The sequence below is a fragment of the Cornus florida genome, unplaced genomic scaffold (genome assembly GCF_030987335.1).
Source record: "Cornus florida cultivar Cherokee Brave unplaced genomic scaffold, ASM3098733v1 CherokeeBrave_3.0.0_Hap2_Chr03, whole genome shotgun sequence".
In the NCBI taxonomy this organism is placed as follows: Eukaryota; Viridiplantae; Streptophyta; class Magnoliopsida; order Cornales; family Cornaceae; genus Cornus; species Cornus florida.
In genome coordinates this window covers 71,624,363-71,640,484 of record NW_026775573.1, presented here as the reverse complement: position 1 = coordinate 71,640,484, position 16,122 = coordinate 71,624,363, and the positions used below count along the sequence as shown (strand labels likewise).

Here is a 16,122-nt window from a genome sequence, read left to right as displayed (position 1 = left end):
TTGTGATGAGTATATAAAGGTTTCTGAGCGTAATGCAATTAAAAGCTTGAAGAGATTTTGTGATGCTATAATTTTTGTGTATGTGGAGTGCAAACGCTCACCAAAAGCAAACAACATTGCACGTCCACTTCAATAAGGGGAGGAAATAGGATTCCCAAGTAGACTTGGCTCTATAGATTGTATGCATTGGGAATGGAAGAACTACCCCACGACATGGCATGACAAACACATAGAAGAAGTTTGCAGGCCATTATATCGGAAGATCTGTGGATCTGGCATGCTTTCTTTGGTATGGCTGGTTTACACAAGGACTTGAATGTCCTCGATCATTCTCCAATATTTAAGAATGGGCACCGACGTACAATGGAGTATTACTTATCTGATAGTATATATATTAAGTGGACAACTTTGATGAGACCATTCAGCACCCAACAACTATCAAAGAGAAACCATTTGCTAACAAACAAAAAGCCATTAAGAAGGATGATGAATGAGTGTTTGGCGTGTTGTAGATGAAGTGGGATATAATGCAAGGACCAATGCGTTATTAGAATAAAGAAGACCTGAACAAGATAATGAGAATATGCATCATATTACATAACATAATCATAGAAGACGAACGCGAACACATTTTGCAATAGACACCTCTAACAGAGGAGCCAGTCTCTTTTCCTCATTACATTTGAAACCTTTCAATCTTTGCAGCACACATTTTCTCTTGCTTAAGCAGATTCGCAATATAACTTATAATGTTGATATCGGGAGAGATCTCATGGAACATTTGTGGAATCAATTTTGTAATGAAGATGTATAAATTTGATGTTAGCGAATCAAATGTAATTTTCATATTAGTGATGAATAAAATATATTTTGAAAAGTATTTTCCTTGATTATATTTGTTGTGAAATTTTAAAAAATATCCATTACATATAAAGAAAAAGTACATTACATAAATTCCCACAAATAGAGAAAAAATTACATTAATACTTTTTTACAAATAAAGAAAATGTTAGACATTACATATTATTGCCCTTGATTGAAATGCAAATAAATTTCATATTTTTTTTTTTACCAATGATCCATGCTTTTACTGCTTCTGTTGAAGCATCGTTAGGATTTTTAATCATCATTTCTCTTTTACAATCAATCTGTTTTTGTTAAATCTCCATCTTTTTCATTTGTTATTATGCCTGAACTTCCCTAAGTTTCAATTCTTTATGCGCCTCAATCTCCATTATTTTTGTACGTTCTTGCTCCAAACCTATATCTATTTTAGCTTTCATTTTTCATTTTTGGGCTTCAATTCCCAGGCCATTCATCAATTCACTTTGACCGGTAAACTGTCATGCTAACCTTTAGCACTAATTGCATGATACTTCGGATGTTGATGGAGTAGATAGATTGGTTGGGACTGAACCAGATGTTGCTGAAGTAGTTTCAGACCAATTTCCAAGCTCATTCATATAGAGCTCCATGACTCTCTTTTTTATTTATTTTTTATTTTTTTTAATTTGTCTTCTTTTTCTTTTCTACAACGTTGGAAATGGAATTCCATTTTGACGGATTCTTTAGGCTTCGTTTGGTTAGATGAAATCAACTAGAAAAGAAAGGAAAGAGAAATTTTTAATTTTTTTTAGAGTTTGGATAGATGGAAAAGAAACGTAATGGAAAATATAGTTTTCTGTACTGTCTATTTTTCTTTAAAATTATTATAGCACAAAACACGCGAAAATATATTTTCTTGTGAAAAGAGAGAGCTTTTTTATTTGACCTTCCTATTTTACCCAACAACTGAATCATGTAAAATAACTTCTTTTTTTTCTATTGAATTTTAAAGAGGCAAGTTCTCTAACAATTTCTATTATACTGCATGGACTCCTAAGAGGCAAGTTATCTCTTAACATATTCTATTGCAACACTATTTAGTTCCAAATATATATAAATTGTATCTAATCTAAGAGAGATATATATATATATATTCATATACCTCTTTATATACAGAGAATAATACACAATAAAACTTTTGTGAATCTAAGAGAAAATATATAGCAATATTTGGAAGTTGCAACGCACTTGATACAAGAACAAAATGCAAGAGAAAACAATAGATAGAGAGGGAAGAAAGAACTCTTATTCACTTCCGTTGTATCTATTATGAAATACACTACACTCCTTTATATAGGGAGTTTTTACCACCTAATATTCTATACTTTGCTAATCACATTTTCTCATACAAGTTACATAAACCACTTCAATTCATGTGATACCCCCCCCCCCCCCTTCCGAATTTCCACATGTAGGTTGGCAAGGCCACACTTGAAAACCTGAGGATATCAAAAATAATTTGGCAATAAACGAACACATAATACAAAATGAATAAAAGAATAAACAAATAATTAATTTGTTGGGAAAAAATCTACTGATTAAATAAATCATTCCTTACAAAATAAAATCCATAAACATAAATCTCTAAAATACAACTCGAGAATCCTGTAAGTTAAGGACCCCTAAACCACAAACTACTAATATGTCAGTTCATACATAATTAAACTAACTTGTAATAATAAATGCCAACACTACTTAGAAGAATATAAGATGAGTAGATGAAAGACAAGTCTTCAAGTTGCGGATCCTCAACCTTGAGACTGAAACTTCTAATAACCTGAAAAATAAAGTGTAGGTTAGACCCACGAGCAAGTTCCCTCTACTAAGCCTCTGAAAACCGATAAATAAAACATGTCTAACCAAAACCATCCTGATTAAATTTTTAACCTTTAACATAAGATGATACATATATATATAAATATAAAGGTCAAGTTCATTTAATACATTCCTTGCATTCTAAGAATTATGAATAGTGATTAGGTCACATCCATACCTAAAACCAATCATCAAGTACCATTCCCTTATAAGAAAAACTCATTTACACCTTAATTCCATTTTAAACAGTTAATTAATAATTAAATAATAAATTATCAAATCAAAGAATGTGTTCCTTTAATTCTAATTCCAGTATCCTCATTTGTGTGATTTTATTTATACAAATCACATAGCATTAAATTTATGCTTTGACAACCCATTCATACCTCCACAAATATGCTTTTATTCATACTATAAATAACTTGTTAACCTCTAAACATTAGTTCATTCTAATATAGAAGTGTTAGACCAAGAGAAGGGGGGGTGAATTGGTCAAAACCTTCTTTCAAAATAAACTTAACAGCAACCAAAACAATTAAGCAATAAACTATGCAACAGAATTTACAAGGAAACCCTCTCAATTAGGGAAAACCTTGGTTCTTGGCCAATGCCAATTCAATCATCCACTAGTTACAAGTAAGTTGTTACGCACTCAGATATCTCACTCTATGCACACACCCTTGTCACAGAAGTATACACTAGTTTTCACACACTCTACTCACACATTAGCTCAACACAGTGTATACACATACTCCCTCTGTCCTAGGCAACCCTGCCTAGACCAAACAAGCTCTCTAGCTCACTAAATACATCAAAGCAGGTGTAATACAATAAACATAAATCCTTCTTACAATTGAAATAGGGCAGAAGCTTTTTATCCCGTGAATATTTTTTTCTCACGGATACCCTCGTTGATAAAACATAGTAGCGGATATCATGAACCAGGACTTGTATATAACTCCATACCCATTTATTCATTTTCTTAACCTCTTGGTAGTAGACTATACTGTAAAACCAGCAAACCCACTTCTTGTCATTTGGTTCTATCTATAATTTTTTTTTTTCCATTTTTTTACCGTTATTTCTAATCTTTCTCTGCCATTTCTTTTGCTTTCTACAAGTAAACCCATTTCTTCATTTTCCATACCTGAGAAAAATCTTGTGTTTTCAGAAGGGGAAGATACCAAGTATTCCTTCAAATATGGATTGGGAAAGAGCTCATTTCCTTGAGACATAGCAAGATCACTTCTGGAAATTTTTGTTTTTTAAGAGAAATGGATCATTTCAAGGCATCCGGAAATGGAGCCTTTGGCTCAAAAGCTTTTTCAAAATCTTTTTTTGAATCACTTTCAACACAAGAAGTTTTCAAATCATTGTTCAAATCATTTTTCACCACTTTCTCGACAAGATGATTATACACATGCAATGAAGGATGGATAGAATGTAAAACGAGACGGATGTCAACTTTTGGTTACACCGGTTTAACTCTCTTCATTGGAAACGCCAATTTGATAGTCAACAATTTTTCCACTTCTCAAGGTTGTCACCTCGTTAACATGTTCAATTGTGTGACCTTCATTGGTTTCTACAACAAATTGTTGCTTTGGTGGGGCATTTAGAGGCATCTTTCCTTTCTCTCTAGCATTCAAAGTACTAGTTATTTGCCCGACTTGGGTTTCTAGCTTAGCAATGGATTGAGAATGTGAATGAAATAATTGAGTGTTTGCCTCTAGAGTACCCAAAGCGGTCAGCACTTTCTCCTCAAAAGCGGGACTCCTAGAATTTCCTTTGATAAAATGGCTTCATTATTATATGGGTTAAGTGCACTAAACCCCCCTGTACTATGACCCAATTGCAAGAAACCCCCCTGAAGTAAGTAAAACTCCCTAAACTATCATTTTGTTGCACTCATTCACCAACCGTCAAGTAACTATTAACTCAAAAATGAAATAACCGTTTAGCCCTTACCCTTGTTGAATGATTTTCCACCTGTTGTCGCCGGAGTTGGAGGCCAAAGAGGAAAAAAATATATAGAGAGAGAGAAGGAGGAGGAGGAGGAGCAATTTACATCAGTTTGCAGTTCAATTATTCTTCCAACTCTTCAATCACAAACCCTAATTTCATTAATTAACAACACCATCCCAGCCGTGGTAGGTGGAGATCCAAGCGTAAATTTGATTGTCACTTCGAGTCTTCAACTTTGTCTCTGTTCGATCAAATTTAAAGGAATTACAGAGGAGGTTTCTTAGGTCAAGTCAAAAAATAAGGAAGTTACAAGGGTGGGACAACTGCGGTTAAGGGCAGCGAAGGAACTGAGTTCGGCGGTAAACATTTGGGCGAAGGTGGGGGATTGGGTCAGGTCTTCGTCGACAACGTTGGCGCCGTTTCATAGCAGAACACTCTACAATAAACCCAATCGCAATTGAATAACCCATGAATATGTTATCACAGATAACAAAGTAAACCTAATTGCAACTGAAATTTATTGATTGCAAAAGCCTAGAGCTTGGATGTAATACCCCGATACAAAACAAAAATTAATTTCATTAGCATAATTTAATTTTTGTTTGTCATGATTTATATATGGAATAATTTATTTTGTGAATGTTACGTTTTGTATCAAGCTTACTAATTATAGTCCAATTGGAAATAATATTAATTATACAACTGATAGGAGTGGAAGGAGTGATACATTTGTGTTGGTGGAATACCATGAAATGAAATGGGTTTGTATGCTAGGGTCAAGCGTTGTGCTGAAGTTAGTGAATAATGAAGTGGTGTGATGGTTTGAAAATATATATATATATATATATATATATATATATATATATATATATAATAACTTTAATATATATATAATTATAAATATAAATTAAAGTTATTTTAAGCTTATCACATAAGCTTTGTTGTTTGACCAAGTATAGAATATATATTTTCGTATGCGAAACTGCTGGAACAAGTTGGAAACTACTGGAATAAGTTATATACACATCAAACCTACACCTACAGATATGTAAGTATAGATATACTAAATTCTACAAGCTTCATTTGGAAGCTGTTAGTAATCAACATACATGAGTCACGAAAAAATGAATACAAGTGACCAGCAAAGTGACACGTGCTCGTAGATGTGTTACCATATGAGTGGTAGGGGTGTACACTGAATGGGAATAGTATGGTCTACCATTTTGTTGTGAGATATAATAAATTATTGAGATAAACAGTTAGAAAACAATTTATAACACAATGCCTTATATCCTATGCATCACTTGTTTCTCGATTTTCAGTAGATAACAACAAAGTCTAGATATAATAGATAAAATAGTGGGCTTAGAGAATTCTAAGCCGGACCAGCGAAGAGAATAAAGAGGGGAAAATAGTGAGAAAGGAAGAGAGAAAAGGGAGAAAGGAAAAGAATAAGGCTGGTGGGTTGTTGTACGGAAGCAGTGAGGTAAGAAAATTGGTATTTTTGGTTCTATAATGGAAGTTATTTATTTAAATTTCAGTAATATTTCATTTATTCTACTTTTAATTAATTTCCCCAATTGTGGTCTTGCGTGAATTAATACAATTATAGTGGGATTCAAGTCCATTAGGTGAGATTTAATCTAATTATTATGATTAGAAAATTGTGACTACAATTATGGAGGATTTAAGATTTATTTTGGAGGGGATACGTAGTATTTAATTTTATGTAGAAATAAATATAACATGATTATAATATTGTTCAGGCAAGGAGATGGAAAAGATGACATCAACAGGACTGCATGACAAATAAATAAACTGAAAAGTTGCCAAGGTGAGTGTACTCACTAGAAGTTTATACTTGGATGTGATTAAATTGAGGTATTGAAGCTTTTTATGTGAATTAAAGATGAATATATATAATTTGATTATATTATATAAGGTCCATACTCTGGCCTGGAAGGAGAGTAATATATTATATAAGGTCCATACTCTGGTCTGGAAAGAGAGTACTACATTAAATAAGGTCCATACTCTGGCCAAAAAAGTGAGTATTATATTTAAATAAGGTCCATACTTTGGCCTAGAAGGAGAGTACTATACTTTAATGCCTGTAATATATTAATAAAGTTTAATTGAAGTTATCGGATAATATTTGTTTATATTACTCTGATGTAGTAGTGTTGCATTCACTGGGCTTTAAGCTCATTCCTTCCATATCGACATTTTTCGGGTATCAGGTTGGGTTGCTACTACCAGGTCTAGAATCTTGATTGGGAATGGGGAAAGAAACAATGAAATGTCTTTTGTTTAAGATGTAAATATTGTAGTAGAATTTAACGGTGTAACTTGTTGTTAACGATTTAGTTTGTCAAAAATTGCATAACAGGCCTATATTTTGTTTAAATTGTAAATTGTTAAGCAGGTACTCTGATGTATGATAATGTCATGTTGAATGAGGTTAATGCAGATGGTTAGATGCATTCCAATTTGTTCAATTTATTAAATAGTGTAAATTGGGTTGGGGTGTGTCAACTTTTGGTATTAGAGCCTAGGTTTTCTAGGTTCTGGAGGTAGTAAGAGTCTAGACTGGCAGTGGCAGTAGGAAGTGTGTAGTAAAGTCATTTCTTTGACTTGATTTTATTCTAACAAATATATGTGGTGATTATGTATCATATATATATGTTGTTATATTTGAGATTCATTGCAGATAAAAGTAATGGAAGGAGGAAGTGGTTATCATAGAATCGAGGAAGAAGCCTCTTATATTCCTGTTGAGGCTGAAGTGGAACAACCTATTCAGAGTGGTATGAGAAGAGAACAGGAGTACTTAACTGGTATGCAGAAAATGGAGAAGATGATAACAGACTTGGCAGAACAAAATAAACAATTTATGGCAAGTCAAATGATGATACAAGAAAGGCTGGAAAGACAACAGAAAGGAAAGAAAGACTCAGATTATGAGAGGTTTATCAAGTTAACACCCCCAGAATTTTCGGGTACTACCAAACCAGAAGAAGCAGAGGGGTGGGTAAGAAGAATGGAATCGATATTTGCAGTGATCGGTGCAGCAGAAGACCAGAAGGTAAACTTAGCTACATTTATGTTAAAAAATGAAGCTAGTTATTGGTGGGACACGACAAAACATTTATTGCTCATTCCAGGAGAGAAAGAGGTGATATTATGGAATCCATTTGTTAAAGCTTTTTATGAGAAATATTTTCCTCCAATTTACAGAAAAAAGAAGGAACGGGAGTTTATTCTCCTAAAATAAGATAGAATATCTGTAGTTGATTATGAAGTTAAGTTTACAGCTTTATCGAGGTTTGCACCCAAGTTTGTACAGAATGAAGAAGATAAATGTACAAAATTCCAGGATGGTTTAGAGGCGGCTATTAAGTCCAGAGTTTCGGTGTTTGAGGAAATAGATTACAACAGACTTGTGAATAAAGCCATGATTGCAGAAAGGGATGTGAAAGAATTGCAAGAAAGAAGGGAACAATACAAAAGAAATAGATCTGAGCCATCACAATCAAGAGGAGGTGAAGGAATTTCAAGTCAGAAAAGTCAAAGGTCGCAGTATGGAAGGGGAAGGGGTAGTGAATCTCAGGGGCAGACATCAGGTAGTGGAAGAGATCAAGAGCTTTCTGAACAACAATCTGTACAACAAGGTAGCTTTGGAGGACGTGGTACTGGCAGGGGGTGTTTTCTGTGTGGAAGGGAAGGTCACCAGAAGAAAGAATGTCCTGTGTTGAAAGCAAAAGAGTGTTATCATTGCCATCAGCGGGGCGATCGGAAGAGAGATTGTCCTATGTTGACAAGAGTGACCTCAGTGGGTAGTGTTGCTGGTTCTGGTAAAGGTTTTCCACATGGGAGCTCGTTAAAAGGAGGTGGGAGAGCTATAAGTGGTTCACAAGCCCAAGGAAGAGTTTTTGCTATGACACTTCAGGATGCTCAAGCAACTCCAGAAGTGGTGACAGGTACACTTTCTATTTTGAATAGAAATGTTACTGTGCTTATTAATCCTGGCTCAACCCATTCATTTGTTGCATCATCTATTGCTATACATTTGGGTAGACCACTTTCACCACTAGATAATAAATTGTTTATTTCTACACCAATGGGGGAAGTGGTGGTGGTTGCAAATGAATATCGGGATTGTGTATTACAAATGGGGGATAGACAGTTAAAGGTGAATTTGATACCGTTGGGTATACCAGACTTTGATATCATTTTGGGTATGAATTGGCTATCTGCGTATCATGCATCAATAGATTGTTTTCGGAAAAAAGTTATATTTCAGATACCAAGAGAGCCAAAATTCAGATTTACCGGAGAAAGAAAAGGTTATTCCAAACTGTCTCATCTCAGTTATACAAACCAGAAAGTTGTTGAAGAAAGGGTGTCAGGGTTACTTGGCTATGTGGTTGATACTGAAAATAAAGAGGTGACATTTGAAAATGTACCAGTGGTACAGGAATTCACAGATGTGTTTCCAGACGACTTACCGGGGTTGCCAGTGGACAGAGAGGTAGATTTTACCATTGAGTTGGTACCGGGAACAGCTCCGATTTCTATTGCTCTGTATCGAATGGCACTAACAGAATTGAAAGAGTTGAAAGTATAATTGCAAGATTTACTGGATAAGGGCTTCATTCAATCTAGCATTTCACCGTGGGGTGCACCGGTGTTATTTGTTAAGAAGAAGGATGGAACTATGCGGTTGTGTATTGACTATAGACAGTTAAATAAGGTAACCATCATAAACAAGTATCCATTACCATGAATTGATGATCTGTTTGATCAGTTGCAAGGGGCAAAGGTGTTCTCTAAAATTGACTTGAGGTCAGGATACCACCAGTTGAAGATAAAGGATAGTGATATTTCTAAAACTGCTTTTCGAACTCGATATGGCCATTATGAGTTTTTGGTAATGCCTTTTGGGTTAACTAATGCTCCAGCGGTGTTTATGGATTTAATGAATCGAGTATTTCATCCGTATGTTGACTCATTTGTTATTGTCTTCATCGATAATATTTTGATATATTCTCGGAGTGTGGATGAACATGAAAAACATTTGAGAATTGTGTTACAGATTTTACGGGAGAAATAACTTTTTGCTAAATTCAGCAAATGTGAGTTTTGGATTGATAAAGTTATATTTCTGGGGCATATGGTATCTGGGGATGGTATTTATGTTGACCCGTCAAAGGTGGAAGTAATGGTGAAATGGGAAAGGCCTACTAATGTAACATAAATCAGAAGTTTTCTGGGATTAGCAGGTTATTACCGGAGGTTCATCCAAGGGTTTTCTAGTAGTGCATTGCCATTAACAAAGTTGACCCGAAAGGAAGTAAAGTTTGTGTGGAGTGAGGAATGCCAAAAAAGTTTTGAAGAATTGAAGAAAAAGTTAACGTCAGCTCCAATGTTAACTATTTTGTGTGGTGGTGAAGGTTTTGTGATTTATACTGATGCTTCACATCAGGGTCTGGGATGTGTTTTGATGCAAAATGGCAAGGTAATTGCATATGCCTCTAGACAATCAAAGAATCATGAATTGAATTATCTTACACATGATTTGTAGTTAGTTGCTATTGTTTTTGCTTTAAAATTGTGAAGACATTATCTATATGGTAAAATTTGTGAAATATTCACTGATCATCAGAGTTTGAAGTATTTGTTTACACAGAAGGACTTAAATTTGAGACAGAGACATTGGATGGAGTTAATCAAAGATTATGATTGTAATAGTCACCATCACCCTGGAAAAGCCAATGTAGTAGCAGATGCTTTGAGTAGGAAGTCTTCAGGGAGATTATCTTGTGTACAGTGTGCACGGGTGGAAAATATTATGGAGTTGAGATTGATGGGAGTTGAATTAACAGTTACTAATAAAGGAGCATTCTTTGCACATGTTACGGTGAGACCTTTGTTACTTGATCGAATTAAAGAGTTGCAAAGTCATGATGTATTCTTGGATAAGAAAAGAAAGGAAGCTCGAGAAGGTATGCAAACTAAATTTACAATTGGAGACGAGGGGACTTTGTATTTTAAAAGTTGAATTTGTGTTCCAAATGATGTTTCTTTAAAGAAAGATATTTTAGATGAAGCCCACAATTCTATATATGCTATGCATCTGGGAAGTAGTAAAATGTACAGAGATTTGAAGGAATTCTACTGGTGGAACAATATGAAGCGAGAAATTGTAGAATTTGTGGCAAAGTGTTTGGTATGTCAACGAGTGAAAGCTGAACATCAGAAACCAGCGGGGTTATTGCAGCCGTTACCGATTCCACAGTGGAAATGGGAGTATGTAACCATGGATTTTGTGACGGGACTTTTAAGATAAAAACGGGGACATGATTTTAGGTGATAGTTGATAGATTGACAAAATCAGCTCATTTTCTGACAGTGAAAACTACTTATTCTACAAAGGAATATGCTCATTTGTATGTTGATAAGATCATATGTTTGCATGGGGCTCCAGTTTCTATTGTTTGTGATAGGGATTCGAAGTTCACTTCTAGATTTTGGTATAGTTTGCATGAAGCCATGAAAACTTCTTTGAAGTTCAGTACAGCTTTTCACCCGCAGACAGACGGGCAGTCAGAACGAACTATTCAGATTTTGGAAGATATGTTGAGAGCCTGTGTGCTGGATTTCAAAGGTAGTTGGGATGATTATTTACCGTTAATTAAATTTGCTTAAAACAATAGTTATCAGTCTACTATTGGGATGGCACCGTATGAAGCATTATATGGGAGAAAATGTAGAACTCCATTGTGTTGGGGTGAAGCAGGTGAAAGAAAGTTATTGGGTCCAGAATTGATTGAACTTACAACAGAAAAAGTGAAGGTAATTCTGCAGCGTATGAAAGTAGCATAGGATAGACAGAAAAGTTATGTGGATGTACGAAAAAGAAGGGATTTGGAGTTTGAAGTTGATGATTTTGTTTTTCTTCGTATTTCTCGTTGGAAGGGGATTATGAGGTTTGGAAAGAAGGGTAAATTAAGTTCCAGGTACATTGGACTGTACAAAATTCTGGAACGGATAGGAGCAGTGGCGTATCGGTTGGAATTACCAGGAGAATTATCAAGATTACATGATGTTTTCCATGTGTCTATGCTTCGGAAGTATATATCGGATCCATCTCATGTTTTAGTTGCGGAACTGATAGAGTTGAAGGAGGATTTAACTTATGTAGAGGAACCGGTACAGATTTTGGATTGCCGTGAACAAGTGCTACGGAATAAAACTATATCCCTGGTAAAAGTTTTGCGAAGGAGTCACACGGTTGAAGAAGTGACTTAGGAAAGCGAGGAAACTATAAGAATGCAATATCCTCACTTATTTGGTATGTTTCATGCATTTTAATTTCGAGGACGAAATTAATTAAAAGGGGGAAGAATTGTAATACCCCGATACAAAACAAAAATTAATTTGGTTAGCATAATTTAATTTTTGTTTATCATGATTTATATATGAATATTATATGGAATAGTTTATTTTGTGAATGTTAGATTTTGTATGAAGCTTACTAATTATAGTCCAATTGGAAATAATATTAATTATACAACTGATATGAGTGAAAAGAGTGATATATTTGTGTTAGTGGAATACCATGAAATGGGTTTGTATGCTAGGATCAAGCGTTGTGCTGAAGTTAGTGAATAATGAAGTGGTGTGATGGTTTGAAATATATATATATATATATATATATATATATAATAACTTTAATATATATATAATTATAAATATAAATTAAAGTTATTTAAAGCTTATCACATAAGCTTTGTAGTTTGACCAAGTATAGAATATATATTTTTGTATGCGAAACTGCTGGAACAAGTTGGAAACTACTGGAATAAGTTATATACACATCAAACCTACACCTACAGATATGTAAGTATAGATATACTAAATTCTACAAGCTTCATTTGGAAGCTGTTAGTAATCAACATACATGAGTCACGAAAAAATGAATACAAGTGACCAGCAAAGTGACACGTGCTCGTAGATGTGTCACCATATGAGTGGTAGGGGTGTACACTGAATGGGAATAGTATGGTCTACCATTTTGTTGTGAGATATAATAAATTATTGAGATAAACAGTTAGAAAACAATTTATAACACAATGCCTTATATCCTATGCATCACTTGTTTCTCGATTTTCAGTAGATAACAACAAAGTCTAGATATAACAGATAAAATAGTGGGCTTAGAGAATTCTAAGCCGGACCAGCGAAGAGAATAGAGAGGGGAAAATAGTGAGAAAGGAAGAGAGAAAAGGGAGAAAGGAAAAGAATAAGGCTGGTGGGTTGTTGTACGGAAGCAGTGAGGTAAGAAAATTGGTATTTTTGGTTCTATAATGGAAGTTATTTATTTAAATTTTAGTAATATTTCATTTATTCTACTTTTAATTAATTTCCCCAATTGTGATCTTGCGTGAATTAATACAATTATAGTGGGATTCAAGTCCATTGGGTGAGATTTAATCTAATTATTATGATTAGAAAATTGTGACTACAATTATGGAGGATTTAAGATTTATTTTGGAGGGGATACGTAGTATTTAATTTTATGTAGAAATAAATATAACATGATTATAATATTGTTCAGGCAAGGAGACGGAAAAGACGACATCAACAGGACTGCAGGACAAATAAATAAACTGAAAAGTTGCCAAGGTGAGTGTACTCACTAGAAGTTTATACTTGGATGTGATTAAATTGAGGTATTGAAGCTGTTTATGTGAATTGAAGATCAATATATATAATTTGATTATATTATATAAGGTCCATACTCTGGCCTGGAAGGAGAGTAATATATTATATAAGGTCCACACTCTGGCCTGGAAAGAGAGTACTACATTAAATAAGGTCCATACTCTGACCAAGAAAGTGAGTATTATATTTAAATAAGGTCCATACTCTGGCCTAGAAGGAGAGTACTATACTTTAATGCCTGTAATATATTAATGAAGTTTAATTGAAGTTATCAGATAATATTTGTTTATATTACTCTGATGTAGTAGTGTTGCATTCACTGAGCTTTAAGCTCATTCCTTCCATATCGACATTTTTCGGGTATCAGGTTGGGTTGCTACTACCAGGTCTAGAATCTTGATTGGGAATGGGGAAAGGAACAATAAAACGTCTTTTGTTTAAGATGTAAATATTGTAGTAGAATTTAATGGTGTAACTTGTTGTTAACGATTTAGTTTGTCAAAAATTGCATAACAGGCCTATATTTTGTTTAAATTGTAAATTGTTAAGCAGGTACACTGATGTATGATGATGTCATGTTGAATGAGGTTAATGCAGATGGTTAGATACATTCCAATTTGTTCAATTTATTAAATAGTGTAAATTGGGTTGAGGTGTGTCATTGGATCACTTTATGCGATCGCTCAGAAATTAATCACACTACAGCTACTAGCGATGTGCTCCCGGAGCATGGTCGACGTGAATTGGGCATCACAGAGTACAGCTTTCTCTTTCCCCTATGTGTGTCACATCCCAACTCTATCCCTCAATGTGTGTCGCATCCCTCGCTGTGTACTCATCTTCGCATCCCAACTCTATCCCTCACTGTGTACTCATCGTTGTGTGTGTATATATATATATATGGGAGAAATTGATTATAGATTGAAATGATCCACCTTTTTTCTGTTTTTAGGAGAGGTGTATTGTGAAATTTCTTGAATTTCTTAAAGAGGGTTTTTTGGTTTCTGATTACCGTCAAAGTCGTCGTCGTCGGAGGGTTGAGGGGTGGTTTTGGTTTGTGGGTTATTGGATTGCATTTAGCAGGCAAAAACCTTCAAAGACGGCTGAAATTTGAGTCTCTACCGTTGGTCCGCGCTGCAGCTCGGCGATCGAACACATCTTCGCCGGCCAGGATCAACTCAGCTTAAGGGAGACTTTACTCCAGCGAGGGTAAGGGTTTTACATTTATCTCTTAATTGGGTCATGAGGGCTAATTTTGTCATTTTAATTTTTTTTTACCCCTCACGTAGAGTTACCATTTGCAACAAATAGAATAGTTTAGGGAGTTAAATGTCATTGTCATAGTTTAGGGGGGGTTTTTTTTAGGGAGTTAAATGTCATTGTCATAGTTTTGGGTGGGGGGGGGGGGGTTTTGTGAGAAAGAGAAGAAAGTTGAAGAGGGCTTAATGCCCTTAACCCTTATTATATTGAGTTAAATTATCTATTTACGGAGTGAATTGATTCTTTTGTGAATTTTTGTTTTAATTTGTAATTTTTTGTATATTTTTAATTTGTAATTTTTTGTATATGTATACATGATGTTGAATTTGTAACTGAAGCTGAGATTAAGGACTGGTTCAATTTGATTCCGGATTTCCATATTTGAAAGATTCATCCACACAAATTAAAAATATAATAATAATAAAAAAACAAAAAAACAGAATCCAGATGACAGGAGATTAAAGGATGAATAAATCATGATTCAAATCAACCAAATTTCCTTCTGTTTGGTTTTGATCAATTGGGTGCAACTAAAAAATTAGAGTGTGAGCTTGAGGTCTAAGCCACTCTCATCATCATCATTTGATTCTTTCTTGTCCCTTTTCTTTTTACAAATTACAGGTACAGGTGGAGTCTTTCTGAACTCCGTTGTATCGGCCGTGAAATCTTCCCATTCGAACGACGGAATCCAACTCGATTTGTTCTGATCATCGCCTGATTTCCTCTTCTTCTTCATCTCCCTCCCCTCTTCCTCCGACGACGATTCGCTCAATTGGCTTCTTCGAATATTACGTGCTTCTCGAAAGTTTCTGATCAGAGCGAAAAACTTTTCCATCTTCTCATCATCTCCTCCTCCTCCTTCTTCTTCTTCTTGGTGAAAACCATTTTTCTCATTCCTCTCACTTTCCATTGTTTGGTTGTACAGAATTGAATAAAAAAGAATGTCACCAATCACAATACGTCAATGTGTGGCGTCTTCAAATTCCTTAGTCGGGAGGGGATGGGAATTTATACGGAGAATTAGAAAGATTTCCCAGTCCGCTCATGTGAAAAGACTTAAATGCCCCGGTCCACGGTAAGGATGACACGTTTATTCTTTGGCCATTACTGATGTCGGTCTTTGGCATTATTGTTCAAAGAGACGTTGGAGAACTGACGTCAAAAGCATGACGTCATCGCTTTGACAGTTGCTGATGACAATTGTTGGTCATGTTGCTTAATTATGTTTGCGGAAATGGTTGGGTAGATTATTGTGTCAGCACAAAATATCTGAGGCATCACAGCCAGATCAAATACTCATATAAAAATGTAAGAGGTGCTAATTGTAATCGGGATTGGCCATTCACAATTGTAGTTAGAATTTGTTAGTTTTAAATGTATTTATTATTTTAATTTTTTATTTTTATGAAACTCTATCAATATTATTTTTTAGACAAAAATATCTTTTTAAATTATGTCTATTCATATGAA

General features: G+C 34.7%; 1 protein-coding gene across 1 annotated transcript; it reads left to right on the top strand.

The window, feature by feature from the left end:
- Positions 1 to 7,384: 7,384 nt before the first annotated feature.
- On the top strand, positions 7,385 to 14,506 carry LOC132301729 (uncharacterized). The gene is made up of 11 exons (XM_059798958.1): positions 7,385 to 7,750; positions 8,012 to 9,286; positions 9,473 to 9,663; positions 9,796 to 9,854; positions 9,948 to 10,183; positions 10,331 to 10,670; positions 10,761 to 10,894; positions 11,035 to 11,332; positions 11,465 to 11,520; positions 11,644 to 11,931; positions 14,345 to 14,506. Exons 1-11 carry the CDS (start codon positions 7,385 to 7,387, stop codon positions 14,504 to 14,506), a joined length of 3,405 nt encoding a protein of 1,134 aa, XP_059654941.1.
- Positions 14,507 to 16,122: the final 1,616 nt, after the last annotated feature.

Coding starts and splice junctions, on each gene's coding strand:
- LOC132301729 (XM_059798958.1), top strand. CDS start 7,385: ATGGAAGGAGGAAGTGGTTATCATAGAATCGAGGAAGAAGCCTCTTAT. Junction 7,751..8,011: donor GTGCAGCAGAAGACCAGAAG/GTAAACTTAGCT, acceptor AAGTTTGTACAG/AATGAAGAAGATAAATGTAC. Junction 9,287..9,472: donor CAGAATTGAAAGAGTTGAAA/GTATAATTGCAA, acceptor CTGTTTGATCAG/TTGCAAGGGGCAAAGGTGTT.